Source organism: Ctenopharyngodon idella, chromosome 10 (genome assembly GCF_019924925.1).
Source record: "Ctenopharyngodon idella isolate HZGC_01 chromosome 10, HZGC01, whole genome shotgun sequence".
Taxonomy (NCBI): domain Eukaryota; kingdom Metazoa; phylum Chordata; class Actinopteri; order Cypriniformes; family Xenocyprididae; genus Ctenopharyngodon; species Ctenopharyngodon idella.
The window spans coordinates 30,448,596-30,472,500 of record NC_067229.1 but is presented as its reverse complement, the minus strand read 5'-3'; the positions used below and the strand labels follow the sequence as shown (position 1 = coordinate 30,472,500).

The 23,905-nt window shown below is 38.2% G+C and overlaps 2 protein-coding genes across 3 annotated transcripts in view; one reads left to right on the top strand and one right to left on the bottom strand.

Moving 5' to 3' along the window:
• The window catches only part of sftpba (surfactant protein Ba), an 11,109-nt gene extending 6,415 nt beyond the window's left edge, over positions 1–4,694 (top strand). For both annotated transcript variants that reach the window (XM_051908465.1, XM_051908464.1), the window contains 5 exons: positions 1,169–1,352; positions 2,290–2,432; positions 2,519–2,599; positions 4,361–4,471; positions 4,570–4,694. In XM_051908465.1, the coding sequence (XP_051764425.1) occupies positions 1,169–1,352; positions 2,290–2,432; positions 2,519–2,599; positions 4,361–4,471; positions 4,570–4,605 (555 nt within the window). In that variant the 3' untranslated portion in view covers positions 4,606–4,694. The remainder of the gene's footprint in view (positions 1–1,168; positions 1,353–2,289; positions 2,433–2,518; positions 2,600–4,360; positions 4,472–4,569) is intronic.
• A 6,748-nt stretch (positions 4,695–11,442) lies between these two features.
• On the bottom strand, positions 11,443–21,696 carry mat2aa (methionine adenosyltransferase II, alpha a). The gene is made up of 9 exons (XM_051908463.1): positions 21,431–21,696; positions 18,264–18,341; positions 18,045–18,167; positions 17,759–17,871; positions 17,523–17,666; positions 15,825–16,043; positions 14,510–14,692; positions 13,388–13,521; positions 11,443–13,191 (listed from the first exon to the last, which is right to left on the bottom strand). The coding sequence occupies exons 1-9, from the start codon at positions 21,519–21,521 to the stop codon at positions 13,089–13,091; spliced, it is 1,188 nt and encodes a 395-aa protein (XP_051764423.1). The 5' UTR covers positions 21,522–21,696; the 3' UTR covers positions 11,443–13,088.
• Between the last annotated feature and the right edge of the window lie 2,209 nt (positions 21,697–23,905).

The following is a 23,905-nucleotide window of genomic DNA, read 5'->3' as shown; positions in this document are numbered from 1 at the left end:
CATCGCCAGCAATAACACTCCCTTTTTCAATGCCCAGAAAGCTACTAAAAATAGTTAAAACAGTTCGTGTGACTACAGTGGTTCAACATTAATATTATAAAGCGACTAGAATATTTTTTGTGCGCCAAAAATAACAAAATAGCGACTTTATTCCACAATATCTAGTGATGGGCAATTTCAAAACACTGCTTCATGAAGCTTTGAAGCTTTACGAATCTTTTGTTTCGAATCAGTGGTTCAGAGCGCCAAAATCACATGATTTCAGTAAATGAGGCTTCGTAACGTCATAAGTGTTTTGAAACTTCAATAGTTTGCGTGACTTTGGCAGTTTGATACGCGCTCCGAAACACTGATTCGAAACAAATGATTTGTAAAGCTTCGAAGCTTCATGAAGCAGTGTTTTGAAATTCCCCGTCACTCGATATTGTGGAATAAAGTCGCTATTTTGTTATTTTTGGAGCACAAAAAGTATTCTCGTCGCTTCATAACATTAAGGTTGAACCACTGTAGTCACGTGAACTGTTTTAAATACGTTTTTAGTAGCTTTCTGGGCATTGAAAAAGGGAATGTTATTGCTGGTGATGCAGGCCTCACTGAGCCATCGGATTTTATCAAAAATATCTTAATTTGTGTTCTGAAGATCAACGAAGGTCTTACAGGTTTGGAACGACATGAGGGTGAGTAATAAATGACATAATATTCATTTTTGGGTGAACTAACCCTTTAAGTGTCCATAAACACTACATTTAGTTTTCACTCAAGAATATTATTTTAAGTATTATTTCTCCAATAAGTACTCTTTTTAAAAGTATGCTAAAGTGTCCTTCTTCTTCACCAGGGATTTCTTTTACCTAGAAAGCGAAAGTGTTCATAAATGTTCCAAAATGTAGTATGCTCATTGTTGTCACATGATCTACAGTAATCATCTTCAAAATAAAATGGTTATTTTGCATTTTTAATTTAATTTTGTGTAAAAATATCTTATGTTTTGTAATCTGATCAAATAATGGATCAAAATAGATGTGTAAAAAAAAATGCAGCTGTAATTTTTTTTTTTTTCACAATGGAAAAGAAAGGTCACATTAAGCAAACTGTCTTCAGTCCTAAAAAGTCTTCAGTTTGATTAGAAAAACCCTGAACGCCAGTGTTTTGTGTTTTCACCCTACAGAGCATCATAACTGTCCTGCTTGAGAGTTTGTGCAGAGAGTTTCCTACTCTGATTCAGCCACAGTGCAATAAGTTGGTTGAAAAATACGTCCAACGGTTGGTTGACATGCTACTGAACAATACCTCTCCTAACTTCATATGCACTCTCCTTCATCTTTGTGAAATATGGGAGCATCCCGTTAATGGTTAGAGTTCAGACTATTTTTTGCATTTAACACTTCTGAAAATTAATAAAGGAATAATTCACAAAATTAATTGCTAATTATTTTGTATTGTTTTGTCCTTTTAGACCAGGGGAGTCCATTCCTGTTTCTGGAGGGCCAACAGTTTATCTCCAACCAACTCCAACAGACTTGACAGGAAGTTTCTAGTAGCTGTGTTCGAAATCGGCCCCTATACCCTCATTCACTATTCCCTATGTTAGTCCACTAATATAGTTAGAGGGAGTGAATGAAAACGAGTGAGCGAATTCAGAGACTGAGTGCGCCAGAAGGGCTTCCGCTTTTGCATAGTTTGTGCTTGCTGTTTAATAATCATTAGAAACTTAGTAAACTGGCAGCTCCAGTAGTAATGAAAAGATTTATCTTGAACCCTGTCATGGAAACTAACATGTATAAACCTTAATTAAACAATTTAAGTTAAAAAGGAATTTATACCTATTACACTGTAGCCACATTGGACCAGCAGTTTGGAAAATAGATGGATGGATGATTCAGCTGCAAGCTTCTGGTCATCTTCTGATCAGATGCAGGAATTCATTCGGCGCGACTCTCACGGTGCATTATGGGTATTCTCTAGCAGTTGAGCGTACATCAGTTGTATAGTTGTTATTGTGGTGTATTGTGGGATTGAATGAATGCACTCGATAATGTCCACTATGGTTTTGGACACCACTACAAATGGCTGTCCCTTCAAATAGTGCCCTATTTAAGGGTATGGGGGAGATTTCAGACACAGCCTAGTGAGTCTGAAGACCTTGATTAGCTGGTTCAGGTGTGTTTAATTAGGGTTAGAGCTAAACTTTCTAGGACAGTGGCCCTCCAGGAATAGGTTTAGACACCCCTACTTTAGACAAATTTCTTTCTATTCTGTTTCTTCATCCACCTCTCTTTTTTTGAACAGCGGCTCCGGCACTTTCTGATTGTGATTCATGTCTGACGTTGACGGTTCTGACTCGAATGCATCTGGGCTCCAATGCCACTGAGAGCCAGGCTGCTTCATTCCTTGACACCGTCTGCCAGCTGCACCCAGGTGCCATGCCGAAGGTTAGACATCAAGCTGCTCCTTTGAATTACTGACTTTTGAGTTCCCTGAATTTGTAAGTTTATAATAATTTCTGTATCTCATCTAGTGTGACATGTACGTGCAGAAGCATGGGAACCAGCTACTTGTGCTTCTGAGAAAACCACAGGGTGCGCTGGATATTTGTAAGGTAGAATCTACTAGATTTTTACACTTTCTAAAAAAAGCATTAAAAGGTCTATTGTCCATTGTCAGCAGTGTAGTAATGTATGAAGCACAGCTCACACAGAAGTCACCTTCAAACCAAGCAGGTTTTCAGGCTTCCTGTTGGTCAACGGATTCTTTCTGTGGGTGAATTCACTTGACCAACTCGAATCCGATGCTAAATCTGTGTGGGGACATATTTCGCACTCACATGAAATTCTCGATCGCAAAGATTTCAATTGAATTGACTGGATTTCATTAAAGTTAAAAGCTACTGCACCTTTAAAATTGGCATGATACAGTTGTGATAGTCTTTCCTTCTCTATTGTAACGTATATCAAAGTGAAATGGCTTCTCAAACAAGAAAAAAAAAATCCAGTTGTTTTGTTTACAAAATTGTGACCTTTTTTGACTTATTAATGTACCACGATAGCCTTCCAGCAGAGGGATTTCCAACTCTGTTGCATTGTTAAAGAAGCATTCATTAGTCACTTAGCTAGCAGCATTGCTGTTCTTTGTGTAGTTTAAAGGGATAGTTCACAAATTTGCTGTTAATTTACTCACCCTCAGGCCATCCAAGATGTAGGTGACTTTTTTTTTTCCAATAGAGCAGTAAATAAGATTTTTAGCTTAAAATCGGGTCTTCTGTGATTCATATAATTGAAGTCAGTGGGTGCCGTCATTTTGAGATTCAAAAAAACATATGCAGACAAAACGAAAAAACTAAATTAGTACCCGTGGCTCCTAACGATACACTGAGGTCTTAAAAAGTGAAACGATCAGTCTATGCAAGAAACTGAACATTATTTACAACTTTTCTACCTCTAATCCAAAGCTTTGGCAAACAGTCCTGAGCGCATTCACAACAGTATGGAGCATGAGCTTCCTGTCACATAATGACGTATGAGTTGGAATAAACTCACACGTGAGCTAACGTTGTGTTTGTTTACAACAGAGAGGAAGGACACTCTGTATTGTTTATCAAAATCGTACTTGTGCTTAGACTGGATGTCGCAACCTATTAATATCAAATGGGAAGATTGACTTTTCATAGATTCTCAGCGTTTGAACTCCTGTACATACATCATTATGCGACAGGAAGCTTGCGCTGCAGATTGTCTTGAATTTGCTCAGGACCATTTGCCAGGCTTTTACAAGTAATAATGATGTAAATAATGTTCAGTTGGTATTAATTTTGTTTTGTCTGCATATGTTTTTATGAATCTCAAAGTGACGGCACCCATTGACTTCCATTATATCAATCACAGAGGACCACAGTTTCAGAAATCTTCTTTGCTGTTCTAGACAAGTAAATTAACAGTAAATTTTAATATTTGGGTGAACTATTCCTTTAATTACCACAATATTGTTAAATGCGGCACTGCCATGTATTGACATGGATCAGCATGATTGTCTCTGAGTTTTATGTAAATTACACAGATACTAGTGAGTTTTAGAGAGCAGTCTACACAATAATTAATTCCCTTACCTGTCAAACAAAACAGAAGAAAATTGGGCATCACTACTCAGGAATTTCTCAGTCTTCAGATCTTGCATCTTGTCTATTATGTACAGATGTTTACTGTCTCCACTGGTAAAGCACGATATGCTTCATTGTAATTTTCGCTCTTCACGTCACCAAACAATACTACGCTACTAGTGCATCTACAGAGGTGGCAGCCAAATTATGATTACTACTGAATGCATCTTTAATAAAAGGCAACATTATTTTCTGTTTTCCCTTTAGATGGCAAATTTGTGTGTTTCTGGTGAGAGGGAGCCTGTGATTGCTGCCGACCCCTGTAGTCTTGGACCGGACTACAGCTGCAAAGACCTCCAGACTGCTCTCGACTGTGGGGTAAGTGTACAGAAAAGCCTTTTAAATTAATAAATCTGCCAAATGTGCATATTCTAGCTTTTTTTTAACTTTTTTTTTAACTTTTCTAACTCCTACAGGCAGTGTCCTTCTGTCAGAAGAACGTTTGGAAATAAATCTGTTTCAGCTGTCCATACTAATGGTAAATGGTAACATATAGTGTGCCAAATGTCAATCAATGCCTAATAAAGGGATAAATCTGTTATTTACTGAACATTCTTACTGATCGTTTACATTACACCCAGTTTATTCAAGTTTTACAAACCTTATCCACACAGACAGAGGCCTCTTTCATAATCATAACTCATATGTTCGGTGTGCCTTATCATATCAAATATAAGTGAACTTTAGGGGTCAACATTAACATTTGAACATAAAAACCAAGTATGTATTGTTTTGTTGATCAATTTTTGAGTGTTGAAAGTATGTTGTGTTTTCTTCTAATAACAGAGTCAAAGTGAGGGCTTTTCAGCATTTGTGTGAGTTTTAATAGCATCTCAGCGTCTGTGCACCAAGAATGTTGCCTATATGAAATGATGATGGATCTACTGGACCAATGCCACAGTATTTTCCCTCCTTTCCTGGATCTTCATGGTTATATTTGCATTTCAAGTTGAAAACGAGGGTCACAGAGTCATAGGCTTGGATACTATCTTCAGCAAACAAGATAAAATAGAATAGACTTAATATAAAAACATGTTTTAAGGGGCAGTTGTTATTTTAACAAAAAGGGATACTGTTGCTTAAGCAACATCATTGATCTTACGATATATCAATCTTTTCAGTATTTGCACAAGCCTTCAGAAAGGTCAATTCAAAGGACATTAACAATATTATCTTAGATATGAATAATTACTTTGGGAGTGCATAAACATTTGATCAGTGATAATGTACATTTTTAACTAAAATTGCATATATGTCACATATCGGATGATGTTCACTAAATTCCCTGTATTATGGAAATATTTTCCGTCATAACCATAGTTTCTGTTAAAATATGAGGTTATACAGTTAGGGTGAATTCAGGTAAATTGGGACATATTTTGCCTTAAGATGACTGGGGGGAAAATGTCTCAATTATCCTGAATTAACCTTATTTGTCCTACACTTGGAATTAGACACCACTGTCATAAAAATATCAAAATATTGTAATATGGTACTGTAGTATTTTAGCTGAAACTATTACCATGGTAAATTATTGTAAGTAATATTAAATGTTGAATGACACTATCCAAAATGCAAAATAGCTACAGTAAATGACTAGCTCTATATTTATTTCTTGACAATTGATGCATATTAAAGTCAACAGTAAAGACAGCAGAATTACTTTTAAATGTTTATATCAGGGCATTACATATTTTTATAATGGCGGCACATATACAGTCATGTGAAAAAGAAAGTACACCCTCTTTGAATTCTATGGTTTTATCAGAACATAATAAAAATCATCTGGTCCTGAGCAGGTCTTAAAGGGGTCGTGAATTGAGAAATCAAATGTTCCTCGAGTCTTTGACATATAAGAGGTCATCATACTATAAGAATATTCAGTACATTTTTCAGAACTGAAAACATCCTTGTTAGCCCAAAAACAGCTTTTATTGAAACCAAAGTTCAGAAAACTGTGGAACCTTATACTACGTTTTTACTATTACAGCTGTTAAGATTAATGAATCCTGAAGCCATGTGTGGAAAAACTAAGGGTGCTTCTCAATCACTAATCAGGAAGTCGGCCATTTTAAGGGCTGTCTCATTTGCAAAATCCTGCCAGTGCACTGAAACTCGCTACACATAATGACACTTGATAGATGTTTATTAAAATACAAACCATTGTTGAATTATATTTCAGCATAAACATTAATCGCTAAGCAGGCAATGAACATAATCTAACATTTATAATTTATTTACGACTGAAATGTTGCACAATGTTGTACAATGAGGATATTGTCATGTCACTGGAAATAGTGTCCAGGGGCCTCATTTATAAAGCGTGCATACGCACAGATTTGATCTTAGAGTGTGCGTACGCTTAAAGCCACCCCAACGCTCATATTTATAAAAACGGTCTTTGATGTGGAAAAGTGCTTAGCGTCACGTCAGGGTCTGAGCAGACGTACACACTTTTCCTGGTCAGATTACTGCAGGTTTTTAGAAATCTAAGCTATTCTTGCTGCTCGCCAAGGATTTGGATGATGACTGTTGATCTTTTATATGTAAATGACATTAATTAGGTGTTGTTTAAAACACGGAGAACTGAAAGCATTTAGCTGCGCGCAAGTTCAAGATTATTTGCGATTTATAGATTTCACATCTGAAAGAGAGGCAGAGAGGCACACGCTCGTTTTCTGTGTGTACGTTTATTCTATGAATCACACGTACGCACATCTGAGAAATGATCGTAAGATCAAATTTAGGACGGTTTCTGCACATTTTATAAATGAGGCCCCAAGTGTCCCAATGTGTAGTGAGCCAGGGTCCTTACTAGTGCCTGAATTACACAATATACTGACTCACAGCCTAGGAAGCTGATTGAGACTCACCCTTCATACACCCTTACTGCTTCCATAGGGATTAAGAGGCTAAGTAGCAGCCAGGTGCTGCTAATCAAATTGATCCATCAGCAAGTGTGACCACCTCTATAAAAGCAAATCATCTCATAAACACCTCATACCAACTGTCAAGCACGATGGTGGAGGGGTGATGATTTGGGCTTGTTTTGCAGTCACAGGCCTTGGGCACCTTGCAGTCATTGAGTTGACCGTGAACTCCTCTGCATACCAAAGTATTCTAGAGTCAAATGTCAGGGCATCTGTCCGACAGCTAAAGCTTGGCTGAAATTGAGTCATGCTTCAGGACAATGATCCCAAGCCAACCTACAGCAAAGCAAGCCAGCAAATCTACAACAGAATGGCTGAAAAAGAAAAGAATCAAGGTGTTTCAATGGTCCAGTCAAAGTCCAGACTTTAACTTGATTGAAATGCTGTGGCAGGACCTTAAGAGAGCTGTGCATAAACAGATACCCACAAATCTAAAAAGCTATAAAATTGTTGTCATTTCTTCCATAGAGAGCTCAGTGATATTGCAATACCTCATTTATTAATTTGCAATGGTATGAACCTGGCAAGACATTTTTTCCCACATTTCAAGTAGGCCTATTCACATTCATTTTAACCTGTTTTAGGGGGCGTTTATGCAACATTGTTTCCAACTAAAAACAGAACACTTTTTATGCATTTTGGGGGCCTGAAAATGCAAACTTTTGAAAATGGGTTTTTGAAAACTATATTGTTACCGTCTTCGTGTAAACTACAAAAACGCAAATTTGTGAAAATGGTAATATCGTGCATTGTGTGTTCAGTCTACGCAGTGTTTCTTAACAAAGTGATATTGCCAACTACTGGCCTGGCAGCATAATACAGCATTTTTAATCATTTTTTCGGATCCGTGTGAACGGGGATCGTTTTGCGAAAAACTTTTCCATCAGTACATCCTTGTTGTGTAAACACACCCTTAGTTAAAGGTCAAAAATGCAAAATGTTGTCTGAACTCATCAGGTTCTGTATGGTAGAGTGTGGACCATATGGCAAGATATTAGGTATGTTCGACTTCATGCGGCGCTGCGCAGTCCAATCAGCGAGAGTTGCCGCTTGCAGTCAGGGGAGGAGTTAAAAACTGAGCCATCAAGTCAAACACTTTCTGCTTCCCATAGTGACAGTCGTGCTGTGTTTGCGTACTTCACAGACGAAGCGGATTAGATGCAGTATTTGTCAAACCGATGGTTTCAGTAAGCAACAAACATTTTTTATGTACTGCTTAATACAGTTCAACATAAGCCTATACCATTTAAATACTAATAAAGTTGGTCTATACATTTTTTTATTTTGATAAACATGACACAATATAACTTTATGGTTACATGGAGAGTTTTTACTGTTATAAAAACATGGAGCATTAGTGGAAGTGAAGGTGTCAGAATAAACACGCAACGTCATTGTTGCCATCAGTAAATCCGGCCAATCGTGGAACAGCTGTCGTCATCTGAGCTTGTGCAGCCACTCTGGAGAATTTGCAGTGGCTGAGTTAGCCATCTGCTCTCAAATCATTCTTGCGGTACTTTGATGCCATATGTCACAGTGACATGGTATCGGTGCTGTCTCAAGTCAGACAAAACTTCGAACCGCCATGCACTGCTTCAATTCAGATGCTGATCGGTCTGTGCAGTGCCGCATGAAGTCAAGCACACCTATTGTTTCACTTTTTCACCTTAAAAAAAATTCAGATCATTGACGGAAAGAAGCAGCTCTTTAAGTATCCAATAACATGCTATTTTTAAGCTATGTGACTTGAGTTCCCCTTCAAAGACAACACTTACAGACTTAAAAGGACCACTGCTGATGTGCTCCACAAATTTCCGTTTCTTCTACATTTTTGTTTCAAAGTTTGGGGTCAGTAAGATTTTTAATATTCTATAGTAGATTCTTTTATTGAGCAAGGAAGGATTAAACTGATCAAGTGACAGTAAAAGTTAATGTTACAAAAGATTTCGATTTCAAACAAAAATATTCGGTTTCCACAAAATTAAGCAATATTTTCAGCACTGTTATTTGAGCAGCAAATCAGCATATTTGAATGATTTCTGAAGGATCATTGACATTGAAGAATGGAGTAATGATGCTGAAAAGTTATTTTAATTTGTAATATGACGACGAAGTGACGTGAAGCCGAGTACAGTGTCCCATACTTGGAATTTGTGCTCTGCATTTCACCCATACAAGTGCAGTCTTTTTGCTGCAGTGGGCAGCCATTTTTGCCTCAGCACCCAGGGAGTGATTAGGGGGTTTGGTGCCTTGCTCAAAGGCACCTCAGTTGTGGGTAATGAGAATGAAAGAGCACTGTTCATTTCACTCCACCAACCTACATATCCTGCTGGTACTGAGATTCGAGCCTGCGACCTTTGGGTTAAAAGTCCGACTCTAACCCTTAGGCCAGAACTGCCACTATATTTCACTAATATCACTACCACTAATATTTTACAAAGTTTTTACTCAATTTTTGATCAAATAAATGCAGACTTGGTGAGCATAAGAGACTTCTTTCAAAAAATTTTAAAATCTTAATGACCCAAAAGTTGAAAAGTAGTTTTAGATAAAACAGTAAATATGAAGTGTCAATGCTGTACAATAATGGAAAAAATTGCTGTTGCTGTACAAACTCTGCATTATGTAATTGTACTAATGGCATCATTAAGATTTATATGGAAAGCTACCATGACAAATTTATACATACAATTCATAGTTATATTAAAGGGTTTGTTCACCCAAAAATGAAAATTCTGTCATTAATTACTCACCCTCATGCAGTTGCACACCCGTAAGACCTTTGTTAATCTTCGGAACACAAATTAAGATATTTTTGTTGAAATCTGATGAAATACACTGATTCATAACGCTCCGAAGCTTCCTGAAGCAGTGTTTTGAAATCGGCCAGCACTATATAAGTCGCTTTTTTTTTTTTTTTTTTTTTTTTTTTGGTGCACCAAAAATATTCTCGTCGCTTTATAATATTAATATTGAACCACTGTACTCACATGAACTAATTTAAATATGTTTTTAGTACATTAATGGATCTTGAGAGAAGAAATGTCATTGCTGGCTATGCAGGCCTCACTGAGCCATCGGATTTCAACAAAAATATCTTAATTTGTGTTCCGAAGATTAACAAAGGTCTTACCCTCATGTCGTTCCACACCCATGAGTAATAAATGACAGAATTTTCATTTTTGGGTGAACTAACCCTTTAAACTAATGATTTGTATCCTTTCACAAAAAAAAAAAAAAAAAAAAGTGAACATGAATGTTTCATGGAGAGGTCGGAAGAGTCACTAATCCAAATGACAGTGAGAATTAGTTTTTGTTCTCACGAACAGTACTGTAGAACTCCAGTTTACTCAATTTTAGTTTGTCTGTACTCTTGGAACTCCAACAATCAAGAAACTAAACTCTTCACTCAAAATATTTAAAAAAGAACTTAAAATTCTATTGTGGTACAGCCATGTGGCAACAGTTTCATATCCCTTTTCCCATTTTTGAGAGACATTTTAAATAATAATTACAGTTAAAGGGTTTACCCAAAAATGAAAATTCTGTCATTAAGTACTCACCCTCATGTCGTTCCACAACCGTAAGACATTTGTTCATCTTCAGAACACAAATTACGATATTTGATGAAATCCGAGGTTTTCCCCATAGACAGCAATTTAACCACCACTTTCAAAGTCCAGTCAATGTGACTGCAGTGGTTCAACCTTGATTTTATGAAGCAACGAGAACACTTGTGCGCAAAAAAAAACAAAACAAAAAAAACTTTATTCAACAATATATTCTCTTCTGCGTCATTCTCCTATGTTGTTTATGTTATTATTGTTGTTTAACTCATTATTGGCTGGCTCATGTATCAGCATCACACGCATGCGTCGTGCTGCTCACTTGAACACCGTCGGCCAATACTGAGCCGCCGTTCTGACGTAGAACCTGGAAGTGCCAAATGGTTGAACCACTGTAGTCACGTGGGCTATTTTAACAATGTCTTTAGTACCTTTCTGGACCTTGAAAATTGGATTAAATTGCTGTCTACGGGGGGGATAAAGAACACCTCTCGGATTTCATCCAAATCTTAATTTGTGTTCTGAAGATGAACAAAGGTCTTACGGGTGTGGAACGACATGAGGGTGAGTGATTAATGACATTTTTGGGTGAACTAACCCTTTAAACAATATGTTCCATAAAAGTATAAAGATTTTCAGGTTTCTATTTTGTACCCCAAACATGAAAAGTGCTGTAAGTGTTTGAAAGGAGTTTAAAAGGAGGGAACAAGTGGAGGGAAAAAAACAAAAAACAAATAAAAACAACACTAAAATGAATCTGGCAGAAATGTAAAATATCATAAAAACAACAGTCTTAAGGGTCAGAATTTTTATTCAGTTCACTGATATAAGGGACAGAACCATCATGGAGCATTGAAAGGAGGGGAATTCAGGAGTTCGCTGTGGATTCACACGTATCACGAGAGGAAACTCAAGGGGAAAGAGAGCGGGTGAACAAAGGGGAAAAGGAGAGAAGAGGGAGAGGAGTGACAAAGGAAAAGAAACAATAGAAAAAGGCACTTCTACTCTTTCAGTAACCAGTCTGATGCACCAATCTCTGTAATTAAAACAAAAATATATAGTACGAAATAAAAACAGAAGATGAGCTATATATAAAAGACTGCAATCCAAGCACACCCAACAGAGAGAGCATGTAAACGAAGCCGGTTTCTCTGTACAACACCGGCCAGACTCGCTTCTGTCTGTGGGAGAGCCGGGAGTCCTGAACGTAAAACGTGTGCGTGAGTGCGTATGGACAGTCTCATCTACCTGCCTTCACTCTTGTGTAAAAAAAAAAAAAAAAAAAAAAAAATGGTCACAGCTACCAGCACCAGCCTGTGGCAAGAGCCCAAAGCTTTCTGTAGGACACCAAGGGAAGACCACAGGGCCGGCACATGGGACATACACCATGACTACGGTGTTCAAGCAAATGAAAACAAGTATTCATTGTCTTTAAAAACGATTCCATTCATGTACAAAAAGTAATAAAGGCAGTCACACCTTGAGATCCCGGGCTTTTCTGTACCTACGCCAAGTCTCAAGAGGATCACCGAGCAAAAATTAGGTTGAGTTTTCAAGTATGGAGCGATTCAAGAGGCGGAGGCAGCCCCTCTGCGACGGCGAGGGAGCAGGGCTTCTCTGTAGCTACGCCCGCTGTCGCCGATCACAGAGAGGGAGTGCTTTGCCTCCGCCGTGGTCTAGTAGAATATCACATAACAGCTACCAGGAGGGTTAATCTGGAATCACCATTGAGACCACGGAGAAGGGGTTTCGGGGGAACGGTTGCGTCGCCAGTCCCGCAGACGCACAGGGGTTGGTAGCAGCTTCTGACTTCTCTGTAACACGTCAGAAATAAAACAACACGGCCTGCGGTGACCAGGACGAAACCATCATGACAGTACACATGTTCATGTAAAAAGTCTCTTAAAATTTCTCAATCCAATCCCTGCACTATGTAACTTAAACGCATTCGTGTTGATTCTGACCAAAGACAGGCTTTCGACATTTCACGAGAGGTTTTGATCCCATTCGCGATGGTACACATAAAGTGGTGGACCTGGAAAATGGTAAGCATTGGTTCGCTTAGTTGGTAGAACAAAAAGTCGAAGGGTTAGTGCTTCAGCCAGCAATGCATAGCATCACAGAACAACCTTTGACCCCCATTTGTGCCATCACTTGATCTTTCAAGCAAGTAGGTAAGGAAGGAAGGAAGGGCCAAAGAGAGATGGGTGGAGAAGAGGGCGCATAAAAACAGAACATAAATCTAACAGCCACCATAGATCTTTCGAAAACAACACAGCAAAGAACAGGGTTGAAGGGAGAGTCGTACTGGGAAGGGAATTACCTTTGGGTGAGGTTAGGAGTGAGGGGGTTTGGTACATCTCCCCCCTCCAGTGGGTTGAGTAGGTTTCTCTGTAATGTACACCTACCGCCCAAAGAAAGGAGGGGGGGGTTACAGATTTAGTATTTAAGCTTTTTGGGAACTTCCCAGGGGAAGGACTCACGGCCAAAGTGGCCATAGGCAGCGGTGCGCTGGTAGATGGGCTTCTTCAGGTCCAGCTCTCTGGAATTGTACAGGAGACAGAGTGAGACAATTGCCACACAGAAAGAAGGACGTTCAGTCAAACTCAATTAACCTCTCTAACATTAACTGTGCAAGACCAAACTCTGGAAACACGGGAGCAAATACCACAAAGATGACTGGGAAACCGTCAAACCGAGAGACGGCGTTTGGGCCGCCCCTGAGGATCACACTTTACCTGACAATGACACCCGGGCGGAGGTCAAAGTTCTTCTTCACGATCTCCAGCAGCTCCTTCTCGCTCCTCTGGGAGGTTCCATAGTGGAAGATAGAGATGGACAAGGGGTGAGCCACTCCAATGGCATAAGCCACCTGAGGAAACAGGAAATGGACTTAAACTGTCTTATTCCTTCACTATTACACATAAGCAAAAGTAGGGCTGGACGATTAATTGAAAAGTAATCGCAACCGAAATTCAGAACCTCTAACGGACATAATTTACCCATGTTGGTTATTTTGTTTTTTTTTTTAAAAATCCTGTTAATACTTTCCCCTTAAAAACATACTACCGCGTGTGTAGTCACGTGACTCCTCCCAGTCCAGTCAGTGGCATGGAAGCTACATGGAGGGGGACTCAAACGCCAAGTCACACACAGACAGCATGCGAGCGGTGATCCCCGAAGTGAGATCACTTGAGTCTTCACTAAACTTTGTTAATTCTGTGTGTTTTAAAGCTTGCCAGTTTGGACATTCAAGCGATTTTAGACCATCGGATGTGCATTATTATATTGAGCTACAGCGCTGATGCATTGCAGCACACAAACACTCATACAGACAGTAGCTGCACATCACGTGAAGATCACGTGCACAGAGAGGAGCGCTGAAACTCAATGTCAATGCTGTTCTGTGATTTATCACTAAAGTAGCTTAGAAACTCAAAAGTTATAGCATATATTTTTCTACTTTTGAAGTAACTACTTACAACCCACAGCTACACAATTACGAGAGGTATGACTAATTCATACACGCAATCGCTCTCATTAACGCATTCAAATAAACGTGCTGGTACTGTGCTAATTTATCTGTATCTGATTTACAACAAGCAGAATTTAAGAAATGTTACAAACCATAAATAACTGCTGAGAGAGCTGTTATGTCAGAGGACTCTTTCATTAGGAAAGAAAATCCCACCTTTAATAGTCAAGCATATTTACAGTACAAACCTTGTCAGTGAACTATGAAAAAAGACAAACAAATAAAATAATCATTAATCGTAATCAAGGTAAAATGTTCAATTAATCGAGATTTTGATTTTAGGTCATATCGTCCAGCCCTAACCGAAAGACAAGCAAATGCTCACCTGGACCAAAACACGCTTGCACAGATCAGCCTTCACCAGAGACTTGGCCACCCAGCGTGCTGCATAGGCAGCTGAACGGTCAACTTTAGTGTAATCCTTCCCAGAGAAAGCACCACCTCCATGAGCACCCCAGCCTCCGTAAGTGTCAACAATGATCTTACGGCCAGTCAAACCAGCATCTCCCTGTAAAACAGTATGAAGCAAATCTTACTGTTTAAACCACAGCTGGGGAAATAAAAAGTGGTAAAAAAAAAGCAAATAAATAACACACACACACACACATATAGATATGCATATGCATATTATTATATATATATATATATATATATATATATATATATATATATATCCCAAATAGCACGAGTGCCAGTGTGATATTGATTTTTTACAACAGTTCAATAAATAAGTGTTATATTTGACATTTTGCTTAATTGCGCCACTGAAAATATTACCTATAAAGCCAGAGCAGAAAAGTGGTGCTTTGTTCTGAATTAATCCACATTTTGAGCGAATCAATCGGGTGAAGCAATGATTCACTGGGCCATTCACAAAGAGAGCCTTTACTTCATTTCTGAATGAATCAGCCATTTGAACTAATCAAATGAATGAATGACTCAATGACTTACTCATTTAGACATTTACCGCCACCTATTGGCAGCTTTAGTTTCTCAATTAGAGTATCATTTCATAAAAAAAAAATAAAATAAAAAAAAATAAAAATAAAAATCATTAAAGGTATAGGTCACCCAAAAATGAAAATTCTGTCATCATTTACTCACACTCATGGCCACTGAAGCCTAAAAGTTGTGTAATAAATTGTTAAATTAAAAAAAAAAAATTCTAAAGCTACTTTTTGCAATGTCTATTTGATGATTTTCTCATTTAACACAATGACTTTAAATTATCTTTTGGGGGTAAATTCACAGATAAATTTGATGTGCGATTAATTAGATAAATCGCCACAGTGTAATTAGATTAAAAATTATCATCGCTTCACAGCCCAAATATATATACATAGACACACTTTAAAATATTCCCAGGGTTCCCACATCTATTGGCAAATGAATGACTATGACTTTGTTATTGTTAAACGAAAGACATTAAAATCATTTTTAATTGAAATAAAGCTGAAATAAACTGGAAAAAAGTAAAACTGAACCAAAAATAAAATCCAAATAGTAATATTTATATATATATAAAAAAAAAAAAAAAAGCTCATTGCTAGATTGGTATAACTAATTTCCAGCTTTCCATTTCCATGACCATGGGAACCCTGTTTTCAAGAGAACTGCATGATTTTTGTTGTAGTTTAAACCTGTGGGCCTCCAATGACAAAGCGCCCGCTGGGCTGCAGGTGGTAGACGGTGTCATCGTCCAGGTAGACACTGGGCACCACAGCTTTCACCACCTTCTCCTTCAAAGCATCACGCATCTCATCCAGACACACTACTTCATCATGCTGAACAGACACTACAATGGTGTGCACACGCACAGGAAGCATGGCTCCACGGTCCTGCCTGTATTGGACGGTCACCTAGAGCAAAATGTAACATCAAAAGATGAGCTGAAAGGTTCAGATCTCTTTAAGATGCAGAAGCACAACATCAGTCCTACATTAGTAATATAATATGGTTCAGAAGTTAGTGGTCAGTAACATAAGACTTAATGTTTCTGAAAGAAGTCTAATACTCACCAAGGCTGCATTTATTTGATCAAAATGATTAAAAGTTGTGAATAATATTGTAAGTAATATTATGAAACAGTGCTTCCCACACAGACTTTACCTGGGTGGGCCACCCAGGTATATTAACGGCCGCCCAAGTATATTTGGTGACACATTTTTGCTTTTGTTTTTAATCCACTTTTACTTTTTTTTTTTTTTATCCGCCCGAGATAACGAAACCATCTGCATTCGATTTAGAGGCCATTCGCGTCACGTCTAAAAACGCATGGAAAACATCAGCCGTGGCACTTTCTCCTCTTTTCAAAAGCGCTCATTGCTAAGCAACCATGAGTCGCGTCCTCCATGAAGACGAATAAGTTTCAGCAAAGGATAAATGTATTTCCAGACCTTGCAATAGCTTTACTACTAGATAAGAAATAAAAAAAAAAACCGCCCTGTACAGGTATGATCAGCTGTTAGTCCATCTTGGCAGAGCTTTCGATCTCTATTTGAGCGCGTTCGTCCCGCGTCTACATTTAAAATAACGAACTTGAGCGAGCAAAAGACACGACATGTGAACGGCCCCTAGCTAGGTATTGGAAAGTCTCCCCTCGCTCTACGCGTTTCGTACCTGCTCGTTCAGTGTGCGCGAGAACTGTTTACTCCCACTGACAATTCCACATGTGCTGCAAAGACACGTGGTGGATATTTCACAGACAAAGGCCTGGTGCGCGCGCGTGATCATGTTCCTTCCACATTGCATTTATAAGAGCAGTTGGCCACATCCAGAAATATAAATGGATCTCTATGGGTCCTCTGCTGGATGTATATGGTAATTACACTAAAAATTTCCTACAGATTTGTCTAACCAGCAGATTACAGAATTCTGCCTCTAACACCTAGATCAATATCCAGAAACAACTCATATTTAATTTTGATCAAACATTTTTATGGGAAAAAAAAAAAACCTAATACTTCAAAATGTAATTTATTCCTGTGATGTTAAAGCTGAATTTTTTTTTTAGCATCATTACTCCAGTCTTCAGTGTCACATGACCCCTCAGAAATCATTCTAAAATGCTGATTTGATGCTCAAGAAACATTATCAATGTATTAGTTTTCAAAAAAACATTTTTCAAGATTCTTTGATGAATAGAAAGTGTTTAAAAGTCATTTTAAAAATGTAAATCTTTTGTAACATAAAATGTATTTAACTATCAATTTAATGCATCCTTGCTGTATAAAAATACTAATTTTTCAAAAAATTAAATCTTACTGACCCCAAACTTTTAAACCGTAGTTTATTTTTTCCCAATTTACTTCTAACAACATTTTTAGGTCTCGTCTTACCTGGGTCTTGGAATCAGGTCGCAGCCAAGGCAGGGTGCCATTGCGGCGTAGCTCGGCCATTTTAGCATTCAGCTTGTGGGCCAGGACAATAGTGAGAGGCATACACTCCTCAGTCTCATCAGTGGCATAACCAAACATCAGGCCCTAAGAAGCAAAGTCAATCCAGTAAAGATCTCGATTCTCTTTCAACTCACGTCTTTGCATATGAACAACCAAAGTCGTAATCCAGCTCCTACCTGGTCTCCAGCTCCTACATCCTCCTCACTGCGGTCAAGGTGAACCCCTTGAGCAATATCAGGTGACTGCTGCTCAAGAGCCACAAGCACATTGCAGGTCTTGTAGTCAAACCCTAAAAGTACAATAAAATGCTGATTAAACAATTATACCCTAGATCCAAATGACAGTTCATTCAAAATAGTAAACCAGTATAAATTATGCAAATGTAGTAAGATATGCAAGTATGCATTCAGAAAATGGCACCGAGAGTAGCACTCTTTCCCTTGACATTTAGTGCCGCTATACCTTTGGAAGAGTCATCATAGCCAATGTGCTTGATTGTGTCCCTGACAACCTTCTGATAGTCCACTACAGCACGAGAGGTGATCTCACCGGCCAACAAGATCATTCCAGTCTTGGCGACGGTCTCTGCCAGGACAGAATGATGGGGGTTAGGACACACGGTAAAGACTCAAGTTGCAAGCATGAAGAAAAGTGTGCAGGAAAGCATAATTCGACACTCACCACATGCTACTTTGGCATCAGGATCCTGTTTGAGGTGGGCGTCTAACACAGCGTCACTGATCTGGTCACAAATCTTATCTGGAAGAGAGGAATAAGTGCTCTAATATTTATATTAGCCATTTAGAGTGTAGAATTCAGGTTAAACGAGACTCTCAATGTAAACAACAAACCGCCTCCAGGGAAGGGCATAACTGGATTCCTGGATTGACTTATGGTAAAATAGCAGGCTTGGAATTTGCATCTGACTAGGATGTGACAGGAAATAAATTCAATGTATAAATATTATTTCAAAATGAAATCAGGGCCAATGCATGATTGGCTTACAAGCCTCCTCATGTGATCCAAGAGATCATTTAACAATGATACAGACAAGGAAGTTGCTATTGCCGCAGTCATACAACAGGTGGAGCATGTTCGCTTACTGCAGTACGGCCTCTCTAGTCGAGGCAGGAATGCCCATGCTGCCACTCCACTGCAGCCCCTGGAGTAATAATCTATATTTAGGGCAGAGGTAAGCCAAGCTAATCAGCTGCAGCAGGACTGCTAACCCTCCCCCACACCATCAGTACTGAACTTAGACCTGCGCTAATCTCATTAGAAAGCACACTGACGCAGTAGTCGGGGGCAGTGGAGCGAGAGGGGAAAGTTCACACCACGTGTACAGGTGTCAGTCCACGGATGACTAAAACATGATACGCGTGGACAAAGCATGACCTGTCCACAAGCAAACTTTACGAGAGTACACAAATGCGTGGCCAAGTATGTGATCTCATTGAACAGAGTAAACTCTTTCTTTGCTGTAGTGGTAACATCCCTCAGTTACCCAAACATGCGTCATTGAACTAGGTGCTTGCTTGACAAGACTCGATGAAACACAGCTTTTGTCCGTTAGCTTTGAGGCTATCATTATGTTAGTGTACTGCTATATCTAAATACTGATGACACATCCTGCACTAACAGATCTGTCCAATTAAATGCTTGAGAATAAAAAAAATTTAAAAAAGGGGCAATTAAATTCCTTTTCAATAACAGTGCACCCACACCATGTCAAAATCATCGTAATTAAAAGGCATCAGGCTTGACTATGAATGCAACAAGGATGCGAGCGCTTTTTACAACTCAAAAACAGGGCCCTCACTTGGCATCCTGTACTAGTGTGCACCTTTCGTTTTGTTTTAAACACGATGCCAGCTTCTATGGCTATATTCATGTCAGATTCCGGAAATAAAAATCCCATTATTTTCTCCATAGGGGAATAGATTTTTAATGTCAACCATTAAAAAATATAATGTAATAATCTCCCTACACTCTCAAACTACTTAAAATATGTTTATAAGCATGGTTTGCAATAAATATATAAATATATATATATATATATAAAAAATAAAAAAAAAAACTCTTTATATTTCCATTATATAATTTGTAATCTTCATGGGACTGCATACACAGCACAGTATTACACCTTGGTCTTTTTGTCTAAATTTTTCAAATAATTCAAATCAATGTCTGTAATTTTGTGATTCACCTTGTAGCTGGTTGGTTTGGTTAATGGCTTGCAACTCTAACGAAGACTTCTTAAAAATATCTATAGGAAAAATGCTTCTGAAAAAGTGGACAGGCACTGTTTCACTGGCACTGGTAATCCTGACATGACGTGAATGCACCATATTGTTCAGGAAAGAATCAGACCATAGCCTAAGTATAGAGGTGAGCAGCATAAACATTCCTGGAAATACACACACTGTCTGCAGCCAATGACCAGTGTGCTCTTTGACCGGTGATGTAACAAGTATTGACAAACTATGGACTCTGGTGTTGTTAAACAAGTACAGTTTAATCCCAACTTTCTTGGGGTTGTCATTCTTAACGTTCTTGATACCTACAGCACTCACACATGAAAACAGCCGCCCGTCAAACAATTCTTTGTTTCTTTAATTTTTTACCTTTTATAAGCTCATTTTGTGGTCTTGCGGAAATGAAAGGCATCAATAGGTTACATACTTGACCTGCTGCATCCGCTTAGATTTCCATGTGGATAATGTTCGCACACTGTTTTATGAATACTGCGTACTCTTTTGACGTACTGCGTTAAATGCAGCGCTAAAGGCGCGAGACGCGTCGCAGCGGTGGAAGATGCCCGTCAAGAACATATGTAACGTTTTATATATATATATATATATATATATATATATATATATATATATATATATATATATATATATATATATATATAAGAAACCCGTGCACACAAGTACGCGTGCTTTATGAACGCCCTAAACTTTATGAACGCTTTGCGCAGCTTGTCGCGTTTGCCTTTATGCATGTTTTGGGCCTAAAAGGTGAGCTGACGCAATAGTCGCGGGCAGTAGAGCGAGAAGGAAAGTTTACACCACGTGCAGGGGTGTCAAAGCCCAAGGACGACAAAAATCATACAAACAGCGGATTATAGTCAGCGAACAAAACATCATCGACAAACATTTAGCAACGATTTCACTAGATCATGGTGACGCGACGCGCGGGTACTAAACCAGTCGCTGATCTCATAGGCCATTGAATAAGGATTATAAAGAAATGTAGTAGGGGAAATGATGATTCATTTTTCTTGGAATGAAATAAGTCAAAGGCTCGTCTTGACGTGTGAAATACGCAACGGGGGCAAACCGGCAGAACAACAACACGAGCAGTCCGCATTGCACATGAACGCATGTTCCGCGAGCCCGCCGATAACATGGCCACCACGCGCGCAGCCTTCAAACGGAAATAGCCATAATTGTTAAGAGCCAGTATATAGCAAACAATAATAATTAATTTTGCTATATAAAACCGAAAATAAAATGATGAATAAGCCGTTTAAGACGTCCATGGCCTATTTTCGAAAGATTAGCTTTGGGCCGAATATCTGGCCGCGCGTGGCCAAGGAGGCAAATACATCTCACATTAACAAACTCAGCGAAAATTAACGAATAACGTATTTTACCTGTAACATAATGCGAATATGATAAAATATTGTCATGATGGCAAATGTAAAAGTATAGAAATGTAAAATATTTATCAGAAGCTATTAGCACGTGCTAGCTGTGTGGTATCGCACTAGATCGTGTTTACCTTCTGCACGACCTTGCGAGACTAAAATCCTATTAAAAACATAAGAGTGTTGTGATACATACCAGGGTGTCCTTCACCGACAGATTCTGACGTGAACAAAAAGCAGTCTTCATCAATCAGGGAGTTATGGAAACCGTTCATTTGCCCGTTCATGTTGGATTTACTCTCGCGCTTTTCTAAATCTGTGTATGTTTCTCGCGCTAGTTTTAGCGTGTTAGATTCAGATTCTCTCTGCTTTTCAAACGTCGGTCTTAAAGGGATGTTCCTGGTGATGCTCTGCCGCGGACACGCTGTGTGTAGACTTGACCTCAAATGATCACGCGAGCCGGTCTTCTAGTTTATATCCCTCCCACTTCTTTCCAAACTCAAACGTCACTCGGGCGCGCCCCCGTCCGTCTTCCTGTCAGCCAATCAGAAACGAAGTTAGGCCCTAAAACGGTGAGCAGACAAAAGAAGGCCCTGCTTTTGGCCTGCCCTACAGAATTTTATATTTACATATTTAGTAATAACCATATCTGAATGGGATTATTGTGTACCATATTGATATATATAAAAAAAGAAAAATAAAATATTTCTGTTCTTTGTTATCAACAAAATGAAATGCATTAAGCATTACATTATGACAGGGTTTCTCAAAATGGGGTTAATGAAAGAACTGCAGGGGGATTGTTAGTTGATGAAAAGCTCAAATCAAAATAAAATGACTGAACACTAAAAATATTAATATTTTATTTGCGTACCTGCATGTCAATGTGACATTTGTCTGACATCAGAGAACTGTGAACATGTAAATGTGTTGTTAAATTATTGAAAAATAATTATTCCAAGTAAATGTTTTAGGTCAAAGGGGTTTGTCTGACAAAAAAGTTTGGGGATCCCTGCGTTACATGAACAAACAATAATAAGCATGAAAATGACATTACACATTCAGAGTTTTCCAGGTTAGATATATTGTTGTCCAGATCAAAAATTAGTGAAGGTCACTGTATATGATGAAGATATAATGTTTCACAGCTATATCAGCAGTGTTTATAACTTGTGTAACTGAGAGGTGCTTTTGTCCCCAAATTTAAAAGCAAAACAAATTTATTTCCATGACATTTGCATGGCCATTCTATACTGTAGTCAAAGTTATACGGTATGACACAAAATAGGATGTTTTAGAAAAGAAAGTTTAAAAAGTAAAAAGAAGGGAGAATCAATCCATTTTAAATATTAATCTTAAAATCATTTTAAAATGTAATATAATCTAATTACAAGTACTACATTTTTGGAATCTGTTTATGTAATCCACATGTAATCAGTTTTTCTCAGTCGCTTTGATACATTTCTTGAATCATCCTTATTTGCAAACTAGTAAATGCATTTCTCAAAACAATTAGTGCAAAAAGCAGCACACAATGGATTACCTGCAAAAGCCTTTAACTTGCTCAAAATCCTTAGTTCATCTCTCAAAAGTAAGTATTTATGTCAATGAACATATCAGTCCTTGTTCACAAACAAGATAGTCAAAATGTTTAGTCATGTTGTCAGTATAACAGTGTACTCTGTCAGTATTTTCAGATGTAAACTATGGCTACGATTTTGATGACAATGACTGAAAATGCACAAGACTGCACTTTATCTGCATATGGCATATTTAAATTTTAACAGTAGAAATTTACACATTACTCTATGTGGGATATTGATTGCAAGAGACTGGGCAGGATTCAGTTACGCTTTTACTGTTGGTCTGTCAAAAAATTACAGTACAATGTCATGATTGAGAACATGGTCCACAATAGTGGCCCTAACTTCATCAGAAATATGTCTACAGTCTTGATTTCTTTTACCTCTTCCACTGTTTTGCCTCTGTACCCTTTCATCATGCATCCTTACTCTTCTTTTTCCCGGTTGTTGACCCTGTTTGTTTCCTTGTTGTTCTTCCATTGTCAGATTTTGTATTGTGCTCTGTCTATATATGCTTGCCAAATGAAGCTTCATGAGAGCACCTCTGAGCTATTTTAGAGAATCATTGGTTGATCTAATGCTTTACATTGCCCTTCATTAGTGAAATTCAAAATTTACTTCCACAATTTATCAATTCAGGACACATTTACAAAGTCTCATAGAAATGTTTAGAAAATATGCTTGAAGTATTCCTTATAGTTTCCTTTAAGTATTAACTATGTTTTATATGATATTTTCACTCTGTCTGCTCTTAGCTTAAATTTTAAGATACAATTTCACTGCAGAACAATGCATCACTTGTGTCTTTCCAAACATATAAACTTGTGATGTAAGATGATTATGTAATACAGTTTTGCAGGTAAGAATTTATGTAAAATGTCCCTTGCCAATGTATAACCAACATCAGAAATGTTTGTCGGTATTAGGAGGTGCACTTTGGACTTGGTTGAGCAAAGCTTTAATTGTTGTAGTGCAGCATATTAAATGAGAGTATTAAATGTGAGTAGCTTGTGGGCAGAGCTGCTAAGCCTGTCTTACTACTCTGCTAATTACTGTGTGTGGTGAAGTTGCTAGGTACTTAAGTACAA

What these genes read in the sequence shown, in the direction of transcription:
- mat2aa (XM_051908463.1), bottom strand. Translation starts at nt 21,521, where the DNA reads ATGAACGGGCAAATGAACGGTTTCCATAACTCCCTGATTGATGAAGAC. An exon ending in CTATGATGACTCTTCCAAAG is followed by an intron (nt 17,872 to 18,044) that starts GTATAGCGGCAC and finishes TTGTACTTTTAG; the next exon opens with GGTTTGACTACAAGACCTGC. An exon ending in GACCTGATTCCAAGACCCAG is followed by an intron (nt 16,044 to 17,522) that starts GTAAGACGAGAC and finishes ATTTTGCTCTAG; the next exon opens with GTGACCGTCCAATACAGGCA.